General features: G+C 42.1%; 3 protein-coding genes across 16 annotated transcripts in view; 2 read left to right on the forward strand and 1 right to left on the reverse strand.

Moving 5' to 3' along the window:
• ENTPD5 (ectonucleoside triphosphate diphosphohydrolase 5 (inactive)) overlaps window positions 1-14261 on the reverse strand; it is a 39299-nt gene extending 25038 nt beyond the window's left edge. For 4 of the 14 annotated variants that reach the window (XM_045901210.3, XM_064571332.1, XM_064571327.1 and 1 more), the window contains exons 1-4: window positions 14128-14261; window positions 10458-10537; window positions 8146-8327; window positions 4140-4205 (exon numbers count right to left, since the gene is read on the reverse strand). In XM_045901210.3, the coding sequence (XP_045757166.1) occupies window positions 4140-4165 (26 nt within the window). In that variant the 5' untranslated portion in view covers window positions 4166-4205; window positions 8146-8327; window positions 10458-10537; window positions 14128-14261. The remainder of the gene's footprint in view (window positions 1-4139; window positions 4206-8145; window positions 8328-10457; window positions 10538-14127) is intronic. The other 10 variants (XM_064571333.1, XM_064571329.1, XM_045901208.3 and 7 more) reach the window with 7 other exon arrangements.
• A 17-nt stretch (window positions 14262-14278) lies between these two features.
• Window positions 14279-26346, forward strand: part of BBOF1 (basal body orientation factor 1) — a 40812-nt gene continuing 28744 nt past the window's right edge. The window contains exons 1-2 of the mRNA XM_064571348.1: window positions 14279-14456; window positions 18201-18429. Of these exons, the coding sequence (XP_064427418.1) occupies window positions 14395-14456; window positions 18201-18429 (291 nt within the window). The 5' untranslated portion in view covers window positions 14279-14394. The remainder of the gene's footprint in view (window positions 14457-18200; window positions 18430-26346) is intronic.
• LOC135361632 (large ribosomal subunit protein uL22-like) lies at window positions 24226-24866 on the forward strand. Its single transcript, XM_064571336.1, has one exon. It carries the CDS (start codon window positions 24284-24286, stop codon window positions 24836-24838), a length of 555 nt encoding a protein of 184 aa, XP_064427406.1. The 5' UTR covers window positions 24226-24283; the 3' UTR covers window positions 24839-24866.

Consider the following 26346-nt stretch of genomic DNA (forward strand, 5'->3'; position numbering starts at 1 on the left):
TTTTATTTATTTGACAGAGACAGACACAGCGAGAGAGGGAACACAAGCAGGGGGAGTGGGAGAGGGAGAAGCAGGCTTCCCGCCGAGCAGGGAGCCCGATGCGGGACTCAATCCTGGGACTCCAGGATCATGACCTGAGCCGAAGGCAGTCGCTTAACCAACTGAGCCACCCAGGCGCCCCTGATCTTTTTCTTTTTTTATTGCACCTTATCACATTCTAACATATTAGATAGTTTATGTATTGTTTATTACCTGTGTTCCTCTGATAGAATATAAGCTCCTAGAGAGCAGGAATCTTTGTTTACTGATGTAGCCCAAGCACCTAGAAAAGTGTCCAAGTAGGTTCTCAATGGAAACTGACAATAGGAATAAACTGCAAAGTGACATAAAAAGGGAAAAATAGGGGCGCATGGGTGGCTCAGTTTGTTGAGCAGCTGCCTTCAGCTCAGGTCATGATCTCGGAGTCCTGGAATAAAGCCCTGCATCGGGCTCCCTGTTCAACGGGGAGTCTGCTTCTCCCTCTCCCTCTGTTCCTCCCCTCTCCTCGTACTCTCTCTCTCAAATAAAATCTTTAAAAAGGGGGGGGAAATAATATATATTTGTATAAATAGATTTTAAGAGAATTAATGAATACCTAATCTAGTCCTATTGTTTTAGGAGAAACTATAATTTTATTTTTCTGAATCTATTAGTTCTATAGCTATATTGAATTTCTTTAATTCACACACTTTGTTAAAATTGCAATAAACTGAAGTAACTTAGCCCCCGCCCCAAATCTAAAGGATACTAAACATTATTTACATTGCCCAAGTTCTCTTCTATTTATTAAACCAATAAATATTTGGGATGCTGTACACTGTTACCTACTGCTGCACAACGAATAATCCCAAAACTTAGTTGCTTAAAACAATAAGATACACTTATTATCTCACAGTTTCTATGGTTCAGGAATTTAAGAGTGGCTTAATTGGAAAGTTCTGACTCCGGGTCTCTCATGATACTGGAGTCAAGATGCAGGCTGGGGCTACAGTCAACTGAAGGCTTGACTGAAGCTGAAAGCCCACCTCCAAAATGGCTCACTCAATGGCTGGTGAGCTGATGCTGGTTGTTGGAAGGAAGCCTCAGCTGCTTCCTAAGTGGACTCTCCAAAGAACCTTGAATATCTTTACATGGTGGCTGGCTCCTCCAGAGTGGGAAACCCAAGAGAGAGCAAGGTAGAAGCGGCTGTTTTTTTATGACTTAGCCCTGTAAGTCATACATTATTACTTCCCCCATATCCCATTGGTCCTATAGTCCAACCCTGAGGAAATGTGTGAGAGGATGGGCATGAATACCAAGAGGTGAGGATCAGTGGGGGCCATCTTAGAGGCTACTGCAAGTTATAACCAGTATTTGCATAATATTTTGTGTTCAGCTTTTTTTTTTTCAGTTTGTACATTATTTCTATTAACGGAGCTTACACACTTCTTGTTTTAGGAACTACATGTTATTCCAATGAGATTAACTCTAAAAAATTAAAAACAGTATAGACTTTTAATTTCTCTGAAAATAATCATATCCCACCACTTGATGCTTTCCATTTTTTTTCTATTACAGTCCTGATTTTTTTTTTAGGTTTAAAAAAAATTTTTATTTATTTATTTGACAGAGAGAGACACAGCAAGAGAAGGAACACAAACAGGGGGTAGTGGGAGAGGGAGAAGCAGGCTTCCCGCTGAGCAGGAAGCCTGATGTGGGGGCTCGATCCTAGGACCCTGGGATCATGACCTGAGCCAAAGGCAGACACTTAATGACTGAGCCACCCAGGCACCCTCCTCCTGATATTTTTTTAAAAGATTTTATTTATTTATTTATTTGAGAGAGAGTGAGCGAGTGAACATGAGTGTGGGGGAGGGGCAGAGGGAGAGAATCTTAAGCAGACTCCACTCTGAGTATGAAGCCTGATGTGGGGCTTGATCTCAGTACCCTGAGATCATGACCTGAGCCGAAACCAAGAGTCAGACGTTGAACCAACTGAGCCACCCAGGCATCCTGAGTCCCAGTATTTTATTTAAGGAGAAGCATTAAAGTCAGAAAAACTACAGCTCATACAATATCCTGCTTGTTCCTAGGGTGAAAGGAATGTAAATACTTCAAAAACGTCAGATATATTTAGGAAAGAGTAGGGAGAAAATAAACGAGTCACTATATTTGTTACAATTATAAGCATCCATTAATAACTGAATAATAAACCTAACAGTGAAATGAAATGCTAAATCAAGGAAGGTATAGAGTGAAAATATTTATATTAACAGAATAGCAACTTTCTTCATGCTATATATAGAAAGAAAATGTCCAATCAGACAACAGTAGCATTAATACTTAGGTACCGAAGAGATATTTGGTAGAAAGGGAGAAGACTGACAACTGGCACAGATATGAAAACCACTGAAAAACTCTGTAACAAGCATTTTTCTTTCTTTCTTTTTTTTTTTTTTTAAAGATTTTATTTATTCATCTGAGAGAGAGAGAATGAGAGAGAGGAGGGAGGGTCAGAGGGAGAAATAGACTCCCTGCCTAGCAGGGAGCCCGATGCGGGACTCGATCCAGGGACTCCAGGATCATGACCTGAGCCGAAGGCAGTCGCTTAACCAACTGAGCCTCCCAGGCGCCCGCATTTTTCAGTCATCAACAAAATAAAAAAGAATTATTAAATAATCACCTTGTTTTAGAACGCTGCCAAAGAGCTGTAATAAGACTTATAAGCATGGAAACTACAAGGGAGAGATTGAATGGGAAGAACTTCCCAACGGTAGGAGTTGTTGCGCTGGTGGTGAGGAGAGGATTCTTGCCCCAAGGGCCCAGCTCAAGTCTGACTACGTTGTCCCTGGTGGATTCACAAATCAGAAGGCTGGTTGAATGAGATCTCTTTTAAGGTCTCTCCAACCCTAAGAGCAAACACCTCCAATAAAGGAATTAGAATTGATACATTGGTAGTTAACAACAAATATAAAATCTTCCCTATAAACAGATCACTTCTTTCTGTACTTTATTCCATTTGAATCAAAACATCATTAGACAAGTGTCAAAAAGGCCGATTCTATACAATGAAACCATTTGGGTGTTATACCAAAATGAGATCAGGCAGTGCCTGACTTCATTCTTCATTGTTTCAGGCTTGACTTAGCTACAGTACCCACTGCCTGGGGAAAGCTGCTGCTCTTGCTGCCCCTCTCTTCACAAGGCACAAGGCCTTTTCCTACCCATCCATTAAGAGTGAAAAACCTTTAGACAGGAAGCTACTACCAGTCAGGAGAGGGTTAATATTGCTCCAGTGAGCAAATATAATAAAAACCTAAGGTGATAAACTATTTCTGCCTTCAAACCCATATCCATTGTGGGAGGCATTTACGTGCAGAAGAGTAATTACAAGGATCAATGCCCTTTGTCACTGTTTACACTGGAATTTGTGGGAAGAGAAGTGAAAACCTATTTTCTCTTTCTTGATATCAAATGAAAAGTATCTACTGCTTCAAATATGTTATATCAAAATGACAAAATGAGAAAGACTGAAATATTATGATGATACCTGATATATAAAGGAATAGGGCTGCCACACAAGTACCTTTCTTCAAATGTGTCTAAGATGCTTCCCCTTTAAATAATGTAACATTTTTATTTTAACAATGTTGGCTACAAATATTTCTAAAGTGACTTATGATTCAGGGTCATGATTATGATCATCAGTTATATTTTTCTGCAAACCTGGGATGCCTCTAAGGGCTACACAGTTCTATAGGACTGTTTGCCTGTCTGCCATCAAATGGTCCCAGATTGCTATGCTTTTTGAGCTAGTCTTCCCTGACATCATGCTGTGTATCACTGATGAGTGTTGTATATACAGAATTCCTTCAATAAGCTGCCATCACGGTAATTTTTTTAAATCTTTAAAATCAATGGGATGTAAGTCAGAAAGCCATAATTATTAGATTTTTATGTCAACTCATGCAAATGAGAGCCTCTCCAAAATGATAAGGGTTGTAGACCTTGAGACAGGTCTTTTAGTGGCTCAGAGATTGAGCTCTCAGGAATAAGAAAGCAGAATGTGCAGAAATCTGACCTATGGAAAAGTGGGGTATTATTTTATATTGGCTACTTACCAATATTTTCTTTTTCTTCTGGGCATTCCCCTTTCTTTCCTTCAACTAATGTGCCATTTTTTCAACCTATAGAAGATGGACATGGATAATCATAAGAGCAAAGTTCTCTCTTTTCTCTCTTGTCAGTAAGCTTATTTTTGAGGTGACAATTTTTTTTCATATTCATTTCTAATCTGCTCAACCTTTGGAAACCAGATCACCACGCTCATCTCCTGACTTGCAGTCTAGTACTCTTGGGCTCTTTCTCCTTTTCCATACTTTCTTCTCATTCAAACTACGAATATAGCCACTCTTACAAAATCACTTGTTTATAAAATCAGCAACAGCAAAGGGAGGCAAGTCACACTCCCTCTAAAAGCTAGTGTATATTTTGTATAAATGTATGTGTGTAAATGTATGGGGGGCAGTGACTAAGGAGCTGATCCATAAACAAAGTGGATAAAATCTAGTTTATGCACTTAGTGGGGTCTTTTTTTTTTGCTGTAAAGAACTCCTCTAATAAGGTGTGTGTTCAATAGTGTGATCAAGAGGGGCCATTTACTATTACATGTATGAGTGCATGGTTAAAAGGGACCAAGCCTGTGCTCGCTTCGGCAGCACATATACTAAAAAGGGACCAAGCCAATCCTAGTCCAAGGTACATATCCACAACAACTGAAGATAAGGACTCAAAAAAATATTTCTACACCGATGTTCATTACAGCATTATTCACAACAACCAGAGGTGGAAACAACTGAAGTGTCCATCAATAGATATGCAACAAAATATGATACATATATTCAATAAATATTATTCAGCTATAAAAAGGAATGAAGTTCTGGCGTGCCTAGCTGGCTCAGCTGGAAGAGCATGTGACTCCTGATCTCAGGGTCATGAGTTCAAGCCCCACATTGGAGACTGTGTAAATTAAAAAAAGAACAGAAATGAAGTTCTAACACATGCTACAGTATGGATGAACCTTGAAAACATTACGCTGAGTGAAATAAGCTGGATACAAAAAGATATATATGATTCCACTTACATGAAATGTCTAGAATAGGTAAATTCATAGAGACAGAAAGTAGATTGAGGTTAGCAGGGGGTAGGGGAGTAGAGGAGAATGGGAGTTATTGCTTAACAGGTCCAGAGTTTCTGTTTGAGGTGATGACAGAGTTTTGGAAATAGATAGTAGTGATGGTTATAAAACAGTGAATATAATTAATACTATTGAACTGTATACTTAGAATAGTTAAAATGGCAATTTTTATGTTATATGTTTTACCACAGTAAAACATTTATTTATTTATTTTTTTAAAGATTTTATTTATTTATTTGAGAGAGAGAGAATGAGAGACAGAGAGCATGAGAGGGAGGAGGGTCAGAGGGAGAAGCAGACTCCCTGCCGAGCAGGGAGCCCGATGCGGGACTCGATCCCGGGACTCCAGGATCATGACCTGAGCCGAAGGCAGTCGCTTAACCAACTGAGCCACCCAGGCACCCCAGTAAAACATTTTTTTAAAAAGCAGATGCAGGGGGTTACCTGGGTGGCTCAGTTGGTTGAGTGTCAAACTCTTGATTTCAGCTCAGGGTTGTGAGATTGAGCCCTGCATCAGGCTCCATGCTCAGCAGGGAGTCTGCCTGAGATTCTTTTTCCCTCTCCCCCTACCCCCCTCCACCCCACTCGCATGCAAGTAAATAAATAAATAAATCTTAAAAAAAAAAAAAAGGCAAGCAGATGGGGGCACCTGGCTGGCTTAGTCAGTCGAGCATGTGACTCTTGATCTCGTGGTTATGAGTTCAAACCCCACACTGGGCATACAGCTTACTTCAAAAAAAAAAGAAAAGAAAAGAAAGAAAGAAAGTGCAGATGGAACCAAATGTAAGATCCTAAGAGGAAAAACTTTGGCTATGATTTTTTTTTTTTTAAGATTTTATTTATTCATTTGAGACAGAGAGAGAGAGAGAGCATGAGCAGTGGGAGAGGCAGAAGCAGGCTTCCCGCTAAGCCAGGACCCGATGTGGGGCTCGATCCCAGGACCCCGGGATCATGACCTGAGCCAAAGGCAGACACCCAACCATCTGAGCCACCCAGGCACCCCTATGATTTCAATAAAACAAAAGTCATGGCAACATTTCATCCTTTGGATATCTCACCCGTACACAGCCAATTACGATTTAAATTCTGAAGGGTAGTACTGATACTCAGAAAATATCTTTAAGCATTTGAATTTATACAGTATCTTCCATTCTCCCAGAAAGTTAAACCTACCTATGCAACATAAATCTGAAAATTATACATCCAACAGAGGTTTCAAACAAGGTTAGAAATTCTAACTACACGGCCCCCAAAGCAAACATTTTCAAGACATTTTGTTAACTACAACTTAAACACCTTCCCAGTATGCCCTTGGAAACCAAGAATGCAATGAGTGATATCTACCTCTAAGCATGCAATCTTGACAGTTCTATTAAGTTTTTTTTTTTAAAGATTTTATTTATTTATTTGAGAGAGTGAGAATGAGAGAGAGTACATGAGAGGGGGGAGGGTCAGAGGGAGAAGCAGGCTCCTCGCTGAGCAGGGAGCCCGATGCAGGACTCGATCCCGGGACTCCAGGATCATGACCTGAGCCGAAGGCAGTTGCCTAACCAACTGAGCCACCCAGGGGCCCCTAAGTTTTCTTTTTTTTTAAAAATTTTTTTCTTTTTTTTTTTATCAAGTTCAATTAGCCAACGTATAATACATCAGTTTTTGATGTAGTGCTCAATTAAGTTTTCCTTTTAAAAACACTTAATATTGTGGGTATGTCAATACACTGAACTCAAAACAAAAGACACTTCAAACTGGCATCTCCAAATGCCCCCTTTCCTTGGCATCCTTGCCCCCCCCACACACAGAGGCTAAATGGATTCTCTTATTTCCTGTTCATGTTAGTAGCATCACAGATTTCCTAATTCACAACTCAAAATCCTCGCCATCTTTGAATTCTCCACTCTCATACCTTCTATATTCCAATCTGTTATCAAGAACCGGTAATTTTTCCTTTGTAATATCTTTCCCATCTCTTTCTCCTTCTTTCCTCCCTAGTACCCCTGTTAATATCTAAATTCTGGCCATTATTACTTCAGACTTGGGACTGTTACAGCTTCTTAACCGGTCTTCCAATTACCAATGTCTCTATTCTCAAATCTATACACCACTATTTTCAACATTTTCCCACTAGATTTTAACCCACAGCATGTCAGGAATTCATTTATCTTTGAACACTGTACAACCTGGCATATATGTTTAATTAATCAATGTCTGCTGAATGAATGAATACATAAATCAGCTCACTCTCGTTAAAACTTTCACAAGGGCGCCTGGGTGGCTCAGTTGGTTAAGCGACTGCCTTCGGCTCAGGTCATGATCCTGGAGTCCCGGGATCGAGTCCCGCATCGGGCTCCCTGCTCGGCAGGGAGTCTGCTTCTCCCTCTGACCCTCCCCCCTCTCATGCTCTCTATCTCATTCTCTCTCTCAAATAAATAAATAAAATCTTTAAAAAATATAAAAAATAAAAAAAAATAAAACTTTCACAAATTGGGGCACCTGGGTGTCTCAGTTGGTTAAGGTCATGATCTCAGGGTTGTGAGACTGAGTCCCATGTACGGCTCCCCACTCAGTGGGAAGTCTGCTTGAGATTCTCTCCCTCTCCCCCCTGCTCATTTTCGCTCTCTAAAATAAATAAATAAATCTTAAAAAAAAAAAAGGGGGGGGGCGCCTGGGTAGCTCAGTCAGTTGGGCATCTGCCTTCGGCTCGGGTCATGATCCTGGCATCCTGGGATCGAGCCCTACATCGGGCTCCCTGCTCAGTGGGGAGTCTGCTTCTCCCTCTCCCTGTGCCCCTCCCCCTGCTTGTGTACTCTCTCTGTCTCTCTGATTTGCTCTCTCTCTCTAATGAATAAATAAAATCTTTAGAAAAATAAAACTTTCATCAATTTTCCACTGTTCATAACAGAAGGTACAAACTCAAAGACCTACATACTTACTGGGGCCAAGCAGGAAACAGAAGTCAGTAAAGGTGTAAACCCACAGGAAGTGGTGGAGACTATGGCAAGCTAGAGAGGACATAGGCCATCTGAACGGGCCGTTGCTCGCTGCTGCCACAAACTGCCGCCATGATGAACTACAGGCTCCGTATTGCCAGGTCTTCTGGTTTTTTCAAGATAAGCTGAAAGCACAGATTTCTGTGTGGAATCTGGTTTTTAAACAGTGACAACTAATTCCACTTAAAAATTTTAAAAAACCCAAAAGCCACTGTGCAGGCCTGGCAAAACACTATGGGTCAAATCCAGCCTTCAAGTTACAAGTTGGCGTCTCTGCTCTGTAGGATAAAAGACAAACTCCCTGCCTCACATTTGAAGTCCTTCACTGTGAATTCCCAGGCTACCTTACCAAAGTTTTTTGCCCACTACTTTCATACAAGAACCCTCTCCTCTAGTCTAGCAATTCTCAAACTTTAGGATGTATCAGAACCACCTGGAGGACTTGTTAAAACATAGGTTGGTGGGCCTCACTGCCAGCATCCTGATTCAGCAGGTCTCCAGGGGGGCCTGAGAATCTCCATTTCTAGTTTGTAACAAGTTCCCAGGTGATGCTGATGCCACTGGTCCATGGACCACACTTTGGGAACTACTGCTCTAGTTAAAAATCTCCTTGTCTCAAACACACACTGAATTTTGCTCACATGATTCTACCTTTCCAGAAAGTCTTCCCTCTTCCTTTCAGCCCACCTTCTGTAAACTTTCTCTATAAGAGCCTTTCATGTCCCCAAATTCCTGCAGCACTTACACCATCTTCCCTTTATCCATCACGGTTTGGTGTTTTTTATTAACTGTTAGTACCTCGGTGCCAATGAAGTTGTGTATTCTCACAGATCAATGCTCAGGTCAGTACCTGATATACCTGACTATAAGCCACTTGGAGGCTGGTACTCCTCAAGCTGTCAGGTAGCATGGTATACAGCTGGTACTCACTAAACTTTTTTTTTTTTTAAAGATGTATTTATTTATTTATTTTAAAGAGAGAGAGAGAACGAATGAGCAAGAGAGGGGGGCAGAGGGAGAAGGAGAGCAGACAGTGGGGAGCCAGATGTGGGGCTCAATCTTACGACCCTGAGATCACAGCCTGAACCAAAATCAAGAGTCAGACACTTAACTGAATGAGCCAGCCAGGTGCCCCCTCACTAAACATTTCTTAAATGAACATCTGCCAGATCCATGAAATCAAAGTGCAGATAAGTGGGACTTAAATTTGCATGTGTAATTTTTCTTAGAGAACTTGTAGTCCTGTGTAATGGCTTTGTCAGAATAGGCAACTAATAAAAATGGAATACTTTGCAAATAAATTGCCAGTAATAATAATTATCTTATTTTGTATAAAAATAAAACAGTCAGGGGCGCCTGGGTGGCTCAATCGTTAAGCATCTGCCTTTGGCTCAGGTCATGATCCCGGGGTCATGGGATCGAGCCCTGCATCGGACTCCTGGCTCAGGGGAAAGCTGCTTCTCCCTCTCCCACTCCCCCTGCTTGTGTTCCTTCTCTCTCGGTCTCTGTCAAATAAATAAAATCTTAAAAAAAAAAAAAAGTCAATGTTAAAAAAAACACAACAATCCTAGTTTTAAAATTGATAACAGTAAACCCTTGATCTCCAGGATTTCTTATCCCTTGCAGGGATGTGACCTAGTCAATATCACAATATAATACCTATTTAATAGAATTCCGTATTTGTACCACGGGCAATAAAAAAGTAAGATGAAAGTAACTGACTCCCCATGATAATTGGAAACACGAATCAGTCCTTCAGATACAGTTTGGATAATACATTTATGCATGATTCTAAATGCTTTATGAAAACCAAATCAAAAGCTCTCCACCTATACTCTTCCATCTATAGAGTTCCATCTACTATCAGGTGATTTCAGGGATGATTTATGAGTAGAAACTTTGAGTCTCCAGGCGAAACAAGAATAAAGCCACAGATGACTTTACAGAGTAAACCCAAATTGGGAACTACTAGAAGAGAAAATTAGAAATACTATATATTTTGAAAAACAAAACAAAACAAGACCAGGAAATACTATATATTTTGATACGTAGTCCTAAGTTGTTTGGCTTTTTGAACAACTTTACACTTGATATTACAATCAACAGGACAAGAGAAAAGTCATCATTTGATAAGGACAGAGAATCCAATTCAGAAAGAAAACACCAACAAAACCCACCCAGAAGCATATGAAGTACATTTAGAGCTTTAAGCTAGCACAGATGTTACTTTCTATCAGGTTCCTTGTCCTACCTACCAGGACCATAATGATCTTGTCTGCATGAGGATTCAGCCAAGACACTCCCACATTTCTATGTTGACCGGGAACTATGCAAACTGTAGAAAAAACAATTGTAAAGCCAAGTCAACAAAACACTAACTGGTTTATTCCAAGTTTTAAAAGCATTAGCATTCTAGGGGCACCTGGGTGGCTGAGTCGTTAAGCATCTGCCTTGGGCTCAGATCATGATCCCAGGGTCCTGGGATCGAGCCCCGCGTCGGGCTCCCTGCTCCACGGGAAGCCTGCTTCTCCCTCTCCCACTCCCCCTGCTTGTGTTCCCTCTCTTGCTCTCTCTCTCTGTCAAATAAATAAATCTTTTTTAAAAAAGGCATTAGCATTCTAAAAAATAAAACAAAGCATATTTATTCAGCAAGATGATCCTGAAACTTCACAGTAAACCTACCTACCAGAAATTATGGAAGGAAATGTTACCAGATGAATTGCTAAATAGCAACTGCCTACTTTACTATCTGTATCATCAGATGTTTCTTACTAACAGATGACTGAATAATATCCAGTTCTTTGGCAGAGAATGTGGAGGTTCAGAAGACTGCAAATTCTAGAACCACCTCTACTATAGTATAAATATGGGCATTTCTCTTAGCCATAGTCATATCACAGCAGTTTTAACTACAAACTTATGGTAAATAAAAATGTTGTATGATTTTAAAAAACTATAAAGTATATGTAATTTAAAGTATTATGTGTATATTAAGAAATAATCTTGTTACAATCAAATTTTCATGTTTATAAATGAGTCTATAGGCCTGTGTTCAAACAAGGAAAGTCTTGAACTGACCTTCATATTATACAATAACCAATTTTTAGAATTCCAAATATACAGCCTGTATAGAAGATGCCCTAACCTCTCTTTTCTGCAAGTTATCAATAGGATGCACTTTCAGAACCTCAGACAAAAATTAATCCTAACTTTATGGATATTATCAGAGGAAATTCCTTCAGTGTATGGACCCACCAGAGTGTGACATACAAATAGAGGGAAAATTTGCACCAGAAATACAGTAAGCCACCAGAGGGAAGGGGTTGGAGGGTTAGGCAAAACAGGTGAAGGGGAATAGGAGATGCAGGCTTCTAGCTGTGTAATTGATGTGGGAAACAAAGGCAAAATAAAAAAATTAAATTTCCTTACTATTTAAAGCCCAATGACAAGTCCTTGGAACAGGCAGAGTGATGTTCCTCTAGGAACTCAGCTGCCTTGATGTTAGTACTTTGGTAAGGGCAAAAGGAAACCTTAGCCCGACCCCCCGGAATCCTGTGGTCTATTTTAATATATAAAAATTCCTTTGGAAACTTTTTATCTCTACTTCCCCACCAAGATATATGTTGGCAATCATCCCCCAAGCATATGGCCCACTGATATACATCTGAAGGGTCTCATGACTAAGGGTTTACTAGACAGTAATAAATGACCTTTTCCTAATAATAGCTAGCCCCCTCAAGCTCCTGGAAACCTTGCTTCCAAAATTCCTTAGAGACTTAAGCTATCCCTAACCCCCTCCCAACTTGAAAGTATATAATTGGCCACACCTCACAACCCCAGGGCAGCTTTTTCTGGCCACAGGTCCTGTCCCATGCTTTAATTAAACCACCTTTTTGCACCGAAGATGTCTCAAGAATTCTTTCTTGGCCGTCGGCTCTTAACCCCAACATTTCCCTACATCAGGATGAATAAATCATTGGAATAAAAGGGACTTAGGGAGTAAGTTAATGCATAGAAAATACAATGATACTGTAATAGCATTTTACACGGTAGCTACACTTGTGGTGAGCATAGCAGAACCTATAGAGGTGAATCACTATGTTGTACAACTGAAACTAATATAACACTGTGAATCAACTCTACTCAAAAAAAAGGGGGGGTAAGCTAAAATCACGCTAACACACGCTGTGTCTATAATTTTTTTTTTTAAGATTTTATTTATTTATTTGAGAGAGAGAGAATGAGAGACAGAGAGCAGGAGAGGGAGAAGCAGACTCCCCGCCGAGCAGGGAGCCCGATGCGGGACTCGATCCCAGGACTCCAGGATCATGACCTGAGCCGAAGGCAGTCGCTTAACCAACTGAGCCACCCAGGCGCCCCCACACGCTGTGTCTAAAAAGATTTTCAGCGCTCATTAACAAATCAGCATGTTCCCTCTAGCCACAGAATTCATAAACAGAAGCTACACAACTGGAGGGAAAAAAAAAAAGGAAGGGGACATCAGGACAAAGACCTCGAGAAATGGAGAGGGAAGATGTACAAAGTTTTTAAAGAAACATTAAATTCAGGGGTGCTTGGGTGGCTCAGTCGTTAAGCATCTGCCCTCGGCTCAGGTCATGAACCCAGGGTCCTGGGATCGAGCCCCGCATCGGGCTCCCTGCTCCGCGGGAAGCCTGCTTCTCCCTCTCCCACTCCCCCTGCCTGTGTTCCCTCTCTGTCTCTGTCAAATAAATAAAATCTTAAAAAAAAAAAAACACCTTAAATTCAATTTGAAATGTAGGATAACGCATAGCAGAGCTTCAGTCACAAGTTTCCTAGGCACTGTCTTGGCACCCTGAATTCCCGATCGTCCTCAATGACTAACTCTCACAGAATGAAGGCATAATCACAGAGCTCCTCCTCTGAAAAAGAACACTTTTGAATACCCCTTTTCACAAATGTGCTCAGGAAAAAACAAAACAAAACAAAAAACAAAGCACCAAAAGGCCGAAGTTCCAACTGTATGCAACTTGCACAAAAAGGGGCCGCGGACGAGACAGGTATCAATAAATGGGAATCCGGGGCCGTTTTGGGCGGGCAGCGTCGGACACACGGGACAGAACGGGGCCGAGGGCCTGACCCCAGAGCTCTCTCCTCGTGGCCCTGCCGCCTTTCCCACCCCAGGTGACAACACTTTTCTCCTCGTCGGAGCCTCTCCGACCCCAGCTGACAGGACTTTTCTCGGACGCCCGCACGCGCTCCCCAAACGAGGCTGCCAGCCTCACCGCCAACCACCGCCCTCGGAAAAGTGCTCCACGGCCTCATCAAAAAGTGTTGAGCCTGGCAAGTCCGTTGAATGCTTCATCCCTTACAGAATTAGCCAGAGTTAGAAGCTAGGAGAGGGGGCGCCTGGGTGGCTCAGTTGGTTAAGCGACTGCCTTCGGCTCGGGTCATGATCCTGGAGTCCCGGGATCGAGTCCCGCATCGGGCTCCCTGCTCGGCAGGAAGCCTGCTTCTCCCTCTGACCCTCTTCCCTCTCATGCTCTCTCTCATTCTCTCTCTCTCTCAAATAAATAAAATCTTTAAAAAAAAGAAGAAGAAGCTAGGAGAGGGAGAAGGAAACCAAAAGAGTCAGGGCAGCTTCGGGAGAGGACGAGGCGGAGCACGGCGGCCTCGGCCACGCTGGCTGCGGCGCGAGGCCAAGGGGTGGACGCGATGGCAAGGAGGGGGAAACGCTGCAAAGCCGGCGCGGGGTGACGCACCGACGCCCGCGGCGGGGCGGACGGAACCCCAGGGAAGCAAGCCTCCTGAGGCTTGGGCGCACCGACCGTCGCGCCGCCGGAAACGCCCGGCCTGCAGGACGCCGCGCCGCCGCCCCGTGCGGGCCCGTTTCGAACCCGCGCCCGCCAGTCTGCCCAGCCGCGTCCCCGCTGCCCGCACACTCACCGCGCGCGCGCGCCGCCCCGGCGCGGCCGCCCGCCGCCCTCAGCCCTGGGAGCGCTCTCTGCCCCGCCCCCGTGCCCGGCCCGCGGACCGGGCCCCTTGCGGCGGCGGCGTCGGGGCTACGTCACGGGCGCGTGCGCTCTCAGGCGCACGGGCAACGGCCGGGACGGAACGTTACAAGCTGGGCGTGCTGGTTTCCTTAGAAACGGAGCCGGGCCGGGGAGGCGGTGGAGAAACGTCGACTGCAGTGGGGCCCCTGGTGAAGCCAGGATGCCGTCTAAGGGAAAGGACAAAAAGAAAGGCAAGAGTAAAGGCAAAGACAAAGACAAGAAGTAAGGAGAAGCCACGCTGGGGTCCCCTCTCCCCGGGCCTACCCTCTGGGGATTCGGGGCTGGGAACCGGCGGGACGCTGGGGCTGGCCGGCTGGCTAACTGCCCTCCTCTTGCTCTCCTGGATTCTGAAAAGGACAGCCTCATTGTTCAAAAATTCCCAAAATGCATGCGAACCGTACTGCTCCAACCTAAACAACGGAGTGTGAGTTTTGGGACCCTGAATAATTTAGACACAGCCCCTGCCTATGTGTAATGCATTAACAATGGAGGCAGATAAGTTCCCAAAGAATAAAATACAGGACCAAATGAAATAGGGGCTAGTGAAAAAACCAAAGCACTGGGAATGAGGAGGAAGAGTTAGTTCTGACACTAGAAGTGAAGATCAGAAGGTCAGGATAACATTTCTTGGTATACTGAAGGTCCTCTAGACCAGCGCTGTCCAATAGGGTAGTGACCAGCCATGTGTGGCTCTTAAAATTTAAAAATCACATCTTCTGTTGTATTAGCCACATTTCATATGTTCAATAGGCACATGTGGCTACTGGTGACTGTATTGGACAGCCTAGGGATAGTACATTAACATCACCACAGAAAGTTCTGTTGGACAGTACTGCTCCAGACCGGTGGTTCTCAACTCGGGGCGATTTTGGCTTCCAGGGGACATTTGGCACTATCTAGAGACATTTTTGGTTCTCATCGGGGGATGTGTGCTACTGGCATCTAGTGGGTGGAGACCAAGGATACTGTTAAACATCCTGCAATGCACAGGACACCCCCCACCTGCTCTCCAAACAAAGAATTATTTGGCTCAGGATATCAGTAGTGCCAGGGTTGGAAACCCCTGCTCAAGACTACAAGCTTCTCGGGGCGCCTGGGTGGCTCAGTCGTTAAGCGTCTGCCTTCGGCTCAGGTCATGATCCCAGGGTCCTGGGATCGAGCCCCACGTCGGGCTCCCTGCTCGGCGGGAAGCCTGCTTCTCCCTCTCTCACTCCCCCTGCTTGTGTTCCCTCTCTCGCTGTGCCTCTCTCTGTCAAATAAATAAAATCTTAAAAAAAAAGACTACAAGCTTCTCTAGAGTAGGCACTAAGCATTATTCTCCATATCTCCAGCACCTAGCAGAGACCCTGGATCATGGTGGATGCTTATTATTTGTTAAATAAACAAATTAAGGTGTCCATGTATGCTTCAACTTGAATCTTCTCTTTTTTCAATGGGAACTATGCTCTGGGTTTCATTCTCCCCCCGCCCCCGCCCCCCACCTGAGAGATCTCTGTGATGTAGTTGAGAATATCTTGAACATCTAGAGAATTTCTGGGTGATTGAAGAAGTAGTTCGTTGGGCGTTTTGAAGGATTCCTTTTGGTTCAAAGGAAAACGTAAAAGATTTGAACGAATTGGTAATTGTTCACGTTTCCCCAAGCTGGTCAGAACCCCTAAAGTAGGCATTGCTGTAGCACTAACCCTTTGCATGGAGTTGCTGCTAGATTGCCACTAAATCTATTGGGTGACTCTAGTGGTTTGTTGGAATCATACATGGTGTCCAGCATCAATCACTATATATGAGACCAAAAGGGAATCCCCCAAACTTGTAAGGTTTATAAAGTAACTTGTTTAAGAGAGCAATACATGCTCAGTACAGAAGGTTTAGGAAACATGGAAGTCAAAGTAGAAAACAAAAATCACCTGTAATCCCATCATCCAAATGTAACTACTACTATCATTTGGGGATTTTCTTTTTCTTCTTCATAAAATGATAGCCCAGGGTACATATTTATTTGTAGCCCCCCCCCATGTATTAATATAAGTATTCTTCTGCAGTGTAACTTTTTTCTTTCTTTTTTACATAATTGCATAAACACTTTTTTTAAATTTTATTATTATTTTTTTAAAGATTTTATTTATTTATTTGACAGAGAGAGACACAGCGAGAGGGGGAACACAAGCAGGGGGAGTGGGAGAGGGAGAAGCAGGCTCCCTGCAGAGCAGGGAGCCCGATGCGGGACTCGATCCCAGGACCCTGGGATCATGACCTGAGCTGAAGGCAGTCGCTTAACCAACTGAGCCACCCAGGCGCCCTGCATAAACACTTTTTAGAAAAGATTTTATTTATTTGAGAAGGAGAGAGGGGGGCAGAGGGAGAGGGAGAGAGAGAATCCTTGAGCAGACTCCCCACTGAGCACAGAGCCCTGACGCAGGGCTGAATCCCAGGACCCTGAGATGATGGCCTGAGCCAAAGTGAGATCATGAGCTGAGCTGAGGTTAGACACTTAACCAACGGAGCCGCCCAGGTGCCCCAGTCTTGCACTTTTTAAAAGTGCCAAGGGCTTGTCACATTCTTGGAACTCACTAGCATAAGTTTTCTATTTTTGACCGTGCATCTACAGTACATATATCAACAAGGAGGAACACTGAGGGTAACAGACCTTGTATTCCTTGGATTTTCCATGACTCATAGTTTGAGAAACGCCGCTTTGTTTTTCAGTCAGTATTAGTGGTTTTATGAGAAATCCTAGCTGCCATCAACTGTTCTGAGCAGCTTAGACCTGATACCTTCAGGGAGTAATTGGATGATTATAGCAAGGCAGCCTGTCACTACTGCCTAAATCATGCTGGAAAGGGAGGTCAAAGCAATAACAGGCTAGAGGGTTGGAGGTGGGGCTGGCATTAATTTGAAGAGAACAGAAGGGAAAGGGATGGAGAACCAGAAGTTGGTGGGGATGGAGGGTAGATAGTACAGAAAGATCCACACATAATCTATGTGTGAAAATATTTAGAGTTCAAATGCAGGTAAAGTCTTACTTATTATCTAAATATTTATGCATCCAGTGCCTACCACATATAAGGGGCATTGTTTTGTTAATCTTCATACCATAAATCTTTATTTTGTTGTTTGTTTTTTAAAGATTTTTAATTATTTAACAGAGAGAGAGCATAAGTAGGCAGAGTGGCAGACAGAGGGAGAGGGAGAAGCAGGCTCTCCGCCGAACAGGGAGCCCGATGCGGGGCTCGATCCCAAGATCCTGGGATCATGACCTGAGCCGAAGGCAGGCGCTTAACCGACTGAACCACCCAGGCGCCCCTAAATCTTTATTTTGAAAAACTCTTCTTTTATCACTTCAATCTTTGAAGCCATGCTTTATTATTATTATTTTAAATTTTTCTTTTTACTTCTGTATAAGTGATTATGGTTCGTTTCTCAGCTGTCCTTGAAGCCTGATGCATTGTGGCACCAGCTAATAAAGTATTTAACATACTTGTCCTTGTGACTTGATCTTTTGTCCAAGGTCTAGCCAGAAATCCGCCCCCCGAAAAACAACCTAAAACAAAACCAAAACTGGGGTTGGAGTATGTGGAAGATTACAGAATGATGGACTTACAGTTACACTACAAATGTATTATCATGCAGAGGGGGAACTAAGGTAATGGATTTGCAGGAGTGAGAACCAAGGTCTAAAACTGAGTGGGTAGGAATAGAAATGACAGTTTCAAATACGAGAAAAAGAGGTAAATGAAAAGATGTGAAAGATTTATGAAATGAATTTGACTTACGCCTTTCCTCTTCTGAGAAGAGTCACCCACTTAACTCCCTTATCATAAATATGTATTTATTAACTCATTCATCCAACAATATTTGCTCATATGTGCCAGGCAATGCCAACCAAAACAAATAGTAGTAAAGAGAAAGGTATAATTCTAATATAGTAGAGAAATAGTTATATGCTGTCAATGTCCTCTTCCCATGCAGGAAGATAATAAAAGCTGATGAATCTACAGTGGACAGAGCCAAGGCCAATGCCTCCCTTTGGGAGGCCAGGCTGGAAGTCACAGAACTCTCTAGGATTGAGTATCGTGATACTTCCCGGAGACTGGCAAAAAGTAATGAGGACTTAAAGAAACAGCAGTATAAAATGGAGAAAGATACAATGTCTGTATTAAGTTATCTGAAGAAGCAGGATCAGGAGAAAGATAATATGGTAGGTAGGTAGAAACCCTCCCGAGTCTCAATAACTACCTCTGTCATACTTGAAGCAGGACGTTATTGCTGAATGGCTTTACTATTAGAATTGGCTCTTTTATTTTCAGACCTTGTCCCATTGTTTTCTTGTCTGAAACAGAGATTGATGGTCATATGGGAACATTATGGTCCATTTTATTTTAAGAAGAGCATAGTATATGACCTGTCTGTTTTTTTCAAGATTTATTTATTTGACGCGGGGAGAGAAGGAGTGTTCACACAAGCAGTGGGGGAAGGGCAGAGGGATAAGGAGAGAAAATCTCAAGCAGACTCCCTGGTGAGTGCAGAGCTCAGACACAGGGCTCCATCTCACAACCCCAAGATCATGACCTGAGCCAAAATCAAGTGTTCTGACACTCAACTGACTGAGCCACCCAGGTGCCCCTGACCTATATGTTTTTTGATATTGATAAATACTTTTAATGATTTATAAAGCAATTCACTGATAATCCATGATCACATGATTATGAACCCAGCAAGTTGAATCTCCTTTTTTTGGCTAGTTGAGTCTTGAATTTATCTTTCTGTACCCTATTTAAGTGTTGAGAGTGAAACTATTATTTTAGATCTGGAAGTAAAAGGGAAGGGAACTAATATTTTGGAGACCATATTTTGTACCAAGCACTATGCTAGGTACTTTATACCTCTCTTGTCTCATTAAGGATTTTAATAACCCCATGTAGCTACAATATGTCATTCCCATTTTATAGATAATTGACTCTCAGAAAGGACAGATACTAACTTAAACTGTACCTGTGTGACCCAAAGTCACACAGCTAGTGGGTGTTAAAGTGGAATTTAGGTGCAACTCCAAATTCTTCTCTTTCCCATCTGCCTCTATGAGCTGCATGAATATTACTTATATATTTGTTTATTGTCTCTTTTCCTGATTAGAATGAAACCTCACAGAAGTAAAGAATTTGAGGGCTTTTTAAAAAAAGATTTTATTTATTTATTTGACAGAGGAAGAGAGAGCACAAGCAGGAGGAGCGAGAGAGGGAGAAGCAGGCTGCCCACTGAGCAGGGAGCCCTATGTAGGACTTGATCCCAGGACCTGGGTATCATGATCTGAGCCGAAAGCAGCCACTTAACCAACTGAGCCACCCAGGCATCCTGGGGCTTTTTTTTTATTGTTGTTCAGTGCTACCTCTCCAGCACCTGGTACAGGCATAACACATAGAAGGCGCTCATTAAAATATTTTTGCATGCATGAATGAATGGCTTGTGAGTGTACTGATAGTTTGAAAAAGTTAATATCAATCAAAACTAACTTCAAGATAATAGTGAAAGCATATTACAGAAATCAGGCAACTGAACATTTGTCTTGATTTTGTGAATTTTATTAAAGTAAATTTTTATACATTACTGTTATTTTTGTTACCTTCTTTCCTAGGCAACTTCCATTTTAAAAATTACTCTTTCAGGGGCGTTTGGGTGGCTTAGATGGTTAAGCATCTGACTTTGGCTTGGGTCATGATCCCGGGGTCCTGGGATCAAGCCCCGTGTCGGGCTCCCTGCTTACCTGGGAGCCTGCTTCTCCCTCTCCCTCTGCCATTCCCTCCGCTTGTGCTCTCTGGCTCTATCTCTCTGTCAAATAAATAAGATCTTTTAAAAAAATTGTTCTTTCGGGGCGCCTGGGTGGCTCAGTCGTTAAGTGTCTGCCTTCGGCTCAGGTCGTGATCCCAGGGTCCTGGGTTCGAGCCCCGCATCGGGCTCCCCGCTCGGCGGGAAGCCTGCTTCTCCCTCTCCCACTCCCCCTGCTTGTGTTCCCTCTCTCGCTGTGTCTCTCTCTGTCAAATAAATAAATAAAATCTTTAAAAAAAAAATTGTTCTTTCAATAGTAGGCATTATTAAAATTGTCTTCTATAAAGTATTATTCTAAGGTAAGCTTTTAGGTCAAGTAATTTTCCAAATTCATCACATAGAAGCTTTGTGGCCTGCATTAGCTGATTGCTGTTGGTTTATCAGTGTCACTTGTATTTCCTGATTTTCATCTGCCTTCGTGTATCAGAGGTCAGCATCTGGCTATGGCAAATGACATAATTTTCTCATAATTGCAGATGCCCACTGAAACCAAAGAGACTATCTTGGGAGGAAAAAGTAAAATAGATTAAATATATCCTGTTTAATGAGCTCTCCTATAGTTTTGTTACTCATTCTGCTATATCCTAGAAATGTGTCATTAAAACTTTAAATTGTTTATAGTCTTATATCATGTTAATTATAGAAATATTAGAAATGAAATGTGTTTTAGAAATATATTGAACAAAACTGGTGTTTTTGCATTTAAGGCTTTGTTCAATCACAAAATAAATCTCATATTTCACACCTGACCTATATGACTTAGAACTCTCACAATTTATATCATAAAATTTTTAGGTTTCCCTTAAACTAGTCTAATTACGACAGTATTTCACTTATATATCCTCTGATTCTATAACCATGTCAAGGAGTTGTTAGTTTAAAAAGTTACTCAGGGGGCTCCTGGGTGGCTTAGTCAGTTAAGCGTCTGCCTTCGGCTCAGGTCATGATTTCAGGGTCCTGGGATCGAGTCCCGTATCGGGCTCTCTGCTCAGCAGGGAGCCAGCTTCCCCCCTCTCTCTGCCTGCCTCTCTGCCTACTTGTGATCTCTCTCTCTCTGTCAAATAAATAAATAAAATCTTTAAGAAAAAAAAGCTACTCAGGTTTCCTACTAAAACATACTAGCAACCTTGGACAAATGATTGATTCTAAGACCGGAGTAGGGAAAGTAAAAGATGAGCCTGGAATATCTGTGCAAGAAAGTAAGTAAGAAAATTAAAAGGCAGGGTAACTGGCTGGCTCAGTTGGTGGATCATGTGACTCTTAATCTCAGGGTTGTGAGCTCGAGCCCCGACATTGGGTGTAAAGAGTACTTAAAAATAAAATCTTGGGGGCACCTGGGTGGCTCAGTTGGTTAAGCAACTGCCTTCGGCTCAGGTCATGATCCTGGAGTCCCGGGATCAAGTCCCGCATCGAGCTCCCTGCTCAGCGGGGAGCCTGCTTCTCCCTCTGACTCTCCCCCCTCTCATGTACTCTCTCTCATTCTCACTCTCTCAAATAAATAAATAAAATCTTTAAAAAAAAAATCTTGGGGCGCCTGGGTGGCTCAGTCGTTAAGTGTCTGCCTTCGGCTCAGGTCATGATCCCAGGGTCCTGGGTTCGAGTCCCACATCGGGCTCCCTCCTCTGGGGGAAGCCTGCTTCTCCCTCTCCCACTCCCGCTGCTTGTGTTCCTGCTCTCGCTATCTCTATCTCTGTCAAACAAATAAATAAAATCTTTAATAAATAAATAAATAAATAAATAAAATCTTAAAAAAAAAAAAGGGGCACAGGTACTAGCTTGAAGGGGCTCCCACTGGCCAAATCTGAAACAATCGAAATAAATGATGATAGTAAAGGATTATAATCCATTGAATAAAATACGTCCATGAGTGCATATTGCTAATAAAACATACATTAATAAATAAGGGAGAAGGGAAAGCTTTTCCTTTCAGTAGAATGTAGTAAATTATTAAATCTCCAAAGAATGGGAGAGTTAGGTACTGGCACAAAAACAGACACATAGATCAACGGAACAGAATAGAGAGCCTAGAAATGGACTCTCAACTCTATGGTCAACCAATCTTCGACAAAACAGGAAAGAATATCCAATGGAAGAAAGACAATCTCTTCAACAAATGGTGTTGGGAAAATTGGACAGCCACATGCAGAAGAATGAAACTGGACCATTTTCTTATACCATACACACAAAAATAGACGCAAAATTTATGAAAGCCCTAAATGTGAGACAGGAATCCATCAAAATCCTTGAGGAGAACACAGGCAGCAACCTCTTCAACCTTGGCCACAGCAACTTCTTGCTAGGCACATCACCAAAGGCAAGGGAAACAAAGGCAAAAATGAACTATTGGGACTTCATCAAGATAAAAAGCTTTTGCCCAGCAAAGGAAACAGTCAATAAAACTAAAAGACAACCGACAGAATGTGAGAAGATATTTGCAAATGTCATATCAGATAAGGGGCTAGTATCCAAAATCTATAAAGAACTTATTGAACTCAACACACAAAGAACAAATAATCCAATTGAGAAATGGGCAGAAGACATGAACAGACATTTCTGCAAAGAAGACATACAAATGGCCAACAGACACATAAAAAAGTGCTCAACAACACTCGGCATCAGGGGAATACAAATCAAAACCACAATGAGATACTACCTCACACCAGTCAGAATGGCTGAAATTAACAAGTCAGGAAACGACAAATGTTGGCGAGGTTGCAAAGAAGGGGGCACCCTCCTACATTGTTGGTGGGAATGCAAGCTGGTGCAGTCACTCTGGAAAACAGGAGATTCCTAAAAAGGTGAAAATAGAGCTACCCTACGACCTAGCAGTTGCACTACTGGGTATTTACCCCAAAGATACAAATGTAGTGATCTGAAGAGGCACCTGCATCCCAATGTTTACAACAGCAATATCCACAATAGCCAAACTATGGAAAGAGCCCAACTATGCATTGATAGATGAATGGATAAAGAAGATGTGGCATATATATACAATGGAATATTACACAGCTATAAAAAAAGAAATCTTGCCATTTGCAACAATGTGGATGAAACTAGAGGGTGTTATGCTAAGCAAAATAAGTCAATCAGAGAAAGACAATTATCATATGATCTCACTGATATGTGGAATTTAAGAAACAAGGCAGAGGATCATAGGGGGAGAGGAAAAAATGAAACAAGATGAAACCAGAGAGGGAGACTAAACTGTAAGAGACTCTTAATCTTAGGAAACAAACTGAAGGTTGCTGGAGGGGAGGGGGGTCGGGGGATGGAGTGGCTAGGTGATGGACGTTGGGGAGGGTACATGTTGTGGTGAGCACTGGGTGTTATGTAAGGCTGATGAATCACAGACCTGTACCCCTGAAACAAATACTACATTATATGCTAATTAAATGAATTTAAATAAATTTTTTAAAAGATTTTATTTATTCATAAGAGACAGAGAGAGAGAGAGAGGCAGAGGGAGAAGCAGGCTCCCTGCTGAGCAAGGAGCCCGATGTGGGACTCGATCCCAGGACCCTGGGATCATGACCTGAGCTGAAGGCAGACGCTTAACCATCTGAGCCACCCAGGCACCCTTAAATAAATTTTTTAAAAAAGAATGGGGGAGTTAAAAAAGTCACCATTCAGCATCACGGCAATAATTGATTTCATTAAGAATCTTCAGTGGATGCTAAAACTAGTGGTAAAAGTTTGATGAGCAGAAGGTGTTTGCATAGTGTCAAAATACCTTTCCATAAATTACTTAATAATTACAAAAGGAAAAATTGCAATTTTTAACTGGAGAAACCTGGCAGACATAGTCTTAACCAACTGATGAAAATTAACATCAATTACTTCATGATGTAATGCACTGAAAAGTATATATCATCACTTAGACAGTATATGCCTGCCAAAAATGCATAATCTGAATCTGCTCATGCAGAAGCATCAGACAACCCCAACCCTGGCTGCTACTCTTTAAAACTGTTGAGACCCTAAAAGACAAAGACTGAGAAACTGTTCGAGATTAAAGGAGACTAGGATACGTGACAACTAAATGCATAATCAAGGATTATATCCTAGACCAGAAAAAGAAAAGTTGCAATAAAGAACACTACTGGGACAATTGGTGGCAAAATTTGAATATGGACTATAGATGAAATAATCGTCTTATATCAATGTTAAATTTTCTGATTTTGGCCTCTGCTCTTCCTCTTCCCCTAAGCGGCCTAAGGTGACCTCTGAAAATGGTTCGCTATTCGCTTGACCCAGAAAACCCTACGAAATCATGTAAATCAAGAGGTTCAAATCTTCGTGTTCACTTTAAGAACACACGTGAAACTGCCCAGGCCATCAAGGGTATGCATATCCGAAAAGCCACCAAGTATCTGAAAGACGTCACTTTACAGAAGCAGTGTGTGCCATTCCGTCGCTACAATGGTGGAGTTGGTAGGTGTGCCCAGGCCAAACAGTGGGGCTGGACACAGGGTCGGTGGCCCAAGAAGAGTGCTGAATTTTTACTGCACATGCTTAAAAATGCAGAGAGTAATGCTGAACTTAAGGGTTTAGATGTTGATTCTCTGGTCATTGAGCACATCCAGGTGAACAAAGCCCCCAAGATGCGGTGTAGAATGTACAGGGCTCATGGTCGGATTAACCCATACATGAGCTCTCCTTGCCACATTGAGATGATCCTTACTGAAAAAGAGCAGATTGTTCCTAAACCAGAAGAGGAGTTTGCACAGAAGAAAAAGATATCCCAGAAGAAACTGAAGAAACAAAAACTTATGGCCCGGGAGTAAGTTCTGCAGAATAAATGCAAATAAAAATTAAAAGAGAACGTTGGTGGCCTTTTATTATTAAACATATTTCAAGTATCTTCGCAAAGTGGATCAAATGAGTTTTCTTCCGATTAAACTAGAAAGATTATTCAAAAAAATTTTTTTCTGATTTTGATTACTGTGCTTCTAAAAGAATGTCCTTTTTCTTAGGAAATACCTTCTGAAATATTTAGGGGTAAAGAGGCATGATGTCTTAAACTTATTCTCACATGGTCCAGAAAAAAATATATCATTTATATATTCATATTTTAGATAGATCTATCTATGCATACATAGAGAGGGAAAGCAAATGGGGCAAAATTGGATGAAAAGTATATGAGACCTCTTTGTACTCTTCTTGAAACTTTTTTCAAAAGTGTTACCCAGATAAGAGAAATTGCAAATCAAAACTACAGTGAGATATTACTTTATGCCTATTAAGATGGCTACTACTGTCATAAAAATAGAAAATAACAAGCACTGGGGAGGATGCAGAGAAATTGAGCCCTTGCGCATTGTTGGTGGGAGTGTAAAATGGTGCAGCCATAATGGAAAACAGTATGTAGGTTCCTTAAAAAATTAAAAGTAGAATTACCACATGATCCAGCAATCCACTTGTGGGGTAATTTCCAAAAGAATTTAAAGCAAGATCTTGAAGAGATATTGTGCACCCATGTTCATTCAAATATTATTCACAGTCAAGAGGTGGAAGCAACCCAAATGTCCATCCACAGAAGAATGGATAAAGAAAATGTGGTAGGGCGCCTGGGTGGCTCAGTTGGTTAAGCGACTGCCTTCGGCTCAGGTCATGATCCCGGGACCCGGGATCGAGTCCCGCATCGGGTTCCCTGCTCGGCAGGGAGTCTGCTTCTCCCTCTACCCTACCCTCTTGTGATCTCTCTCTCCCTCTCTCTCTCAAATAAATAAAATCTTAAAAGAAAAAAAAGTGTGGTAAATGCATACAAGAGAATATAATGCAGACTTTAAAAAGAAGGAAATCCTGTTACATGCTACACATGGATGAACCTCAAGGGCATTATGCTAAGTGAAATAAGCCAGTCACAAAAGGACAAATACTGTATGTTTCTACTCATATGAAGTATCTGACGCAGTCAGAATCATAGAAATGGAAAGCAGAAAGGTGGTTGCCAAGGGCTGGGGAGTAGGTAGAAGAAATTAGTGTTTTCATGAGTATAGAGTTTCAGTTTTGCAAGATGAAAAAGTTATAGAGATCTGTTGTACAACAATGTGAATATATGTAACACAGCTGAACTGTGTACTTAAAAATGGTTCAGATGGTAAATATAATGTGTTTTTTACCACACACAAAAAATAGTTACCCAGGCAACTCTGATGATAGCCAGGTTTTAGAACTGGCAATAGCAGGTTAAGGGCATGGAATATGCCCACCTTACTCTACCTCTCCAACACTATAGGTTTCAATATCATGCAAAAACTAGGCTACTTGGGGCGCCTGGGTGGCTTAGTCG

Source organism: Mirounga angustirostris, unplaced genomic scaffold (genome assembly GCF_029215605.1).
Source record: "Mirounga angustirostris isolate CCGP_5_RB_7025 unplaced genomic scaffold, mMirAng1.0.hap1 SCAF_9, whole genome shotgun sequence".
Lineage (NCBI taxonomy): Eukaryota > Metazoa > Chordata > Mammalia > Carnivora > Phocidae > Mirounga > Mirounga angustirostris.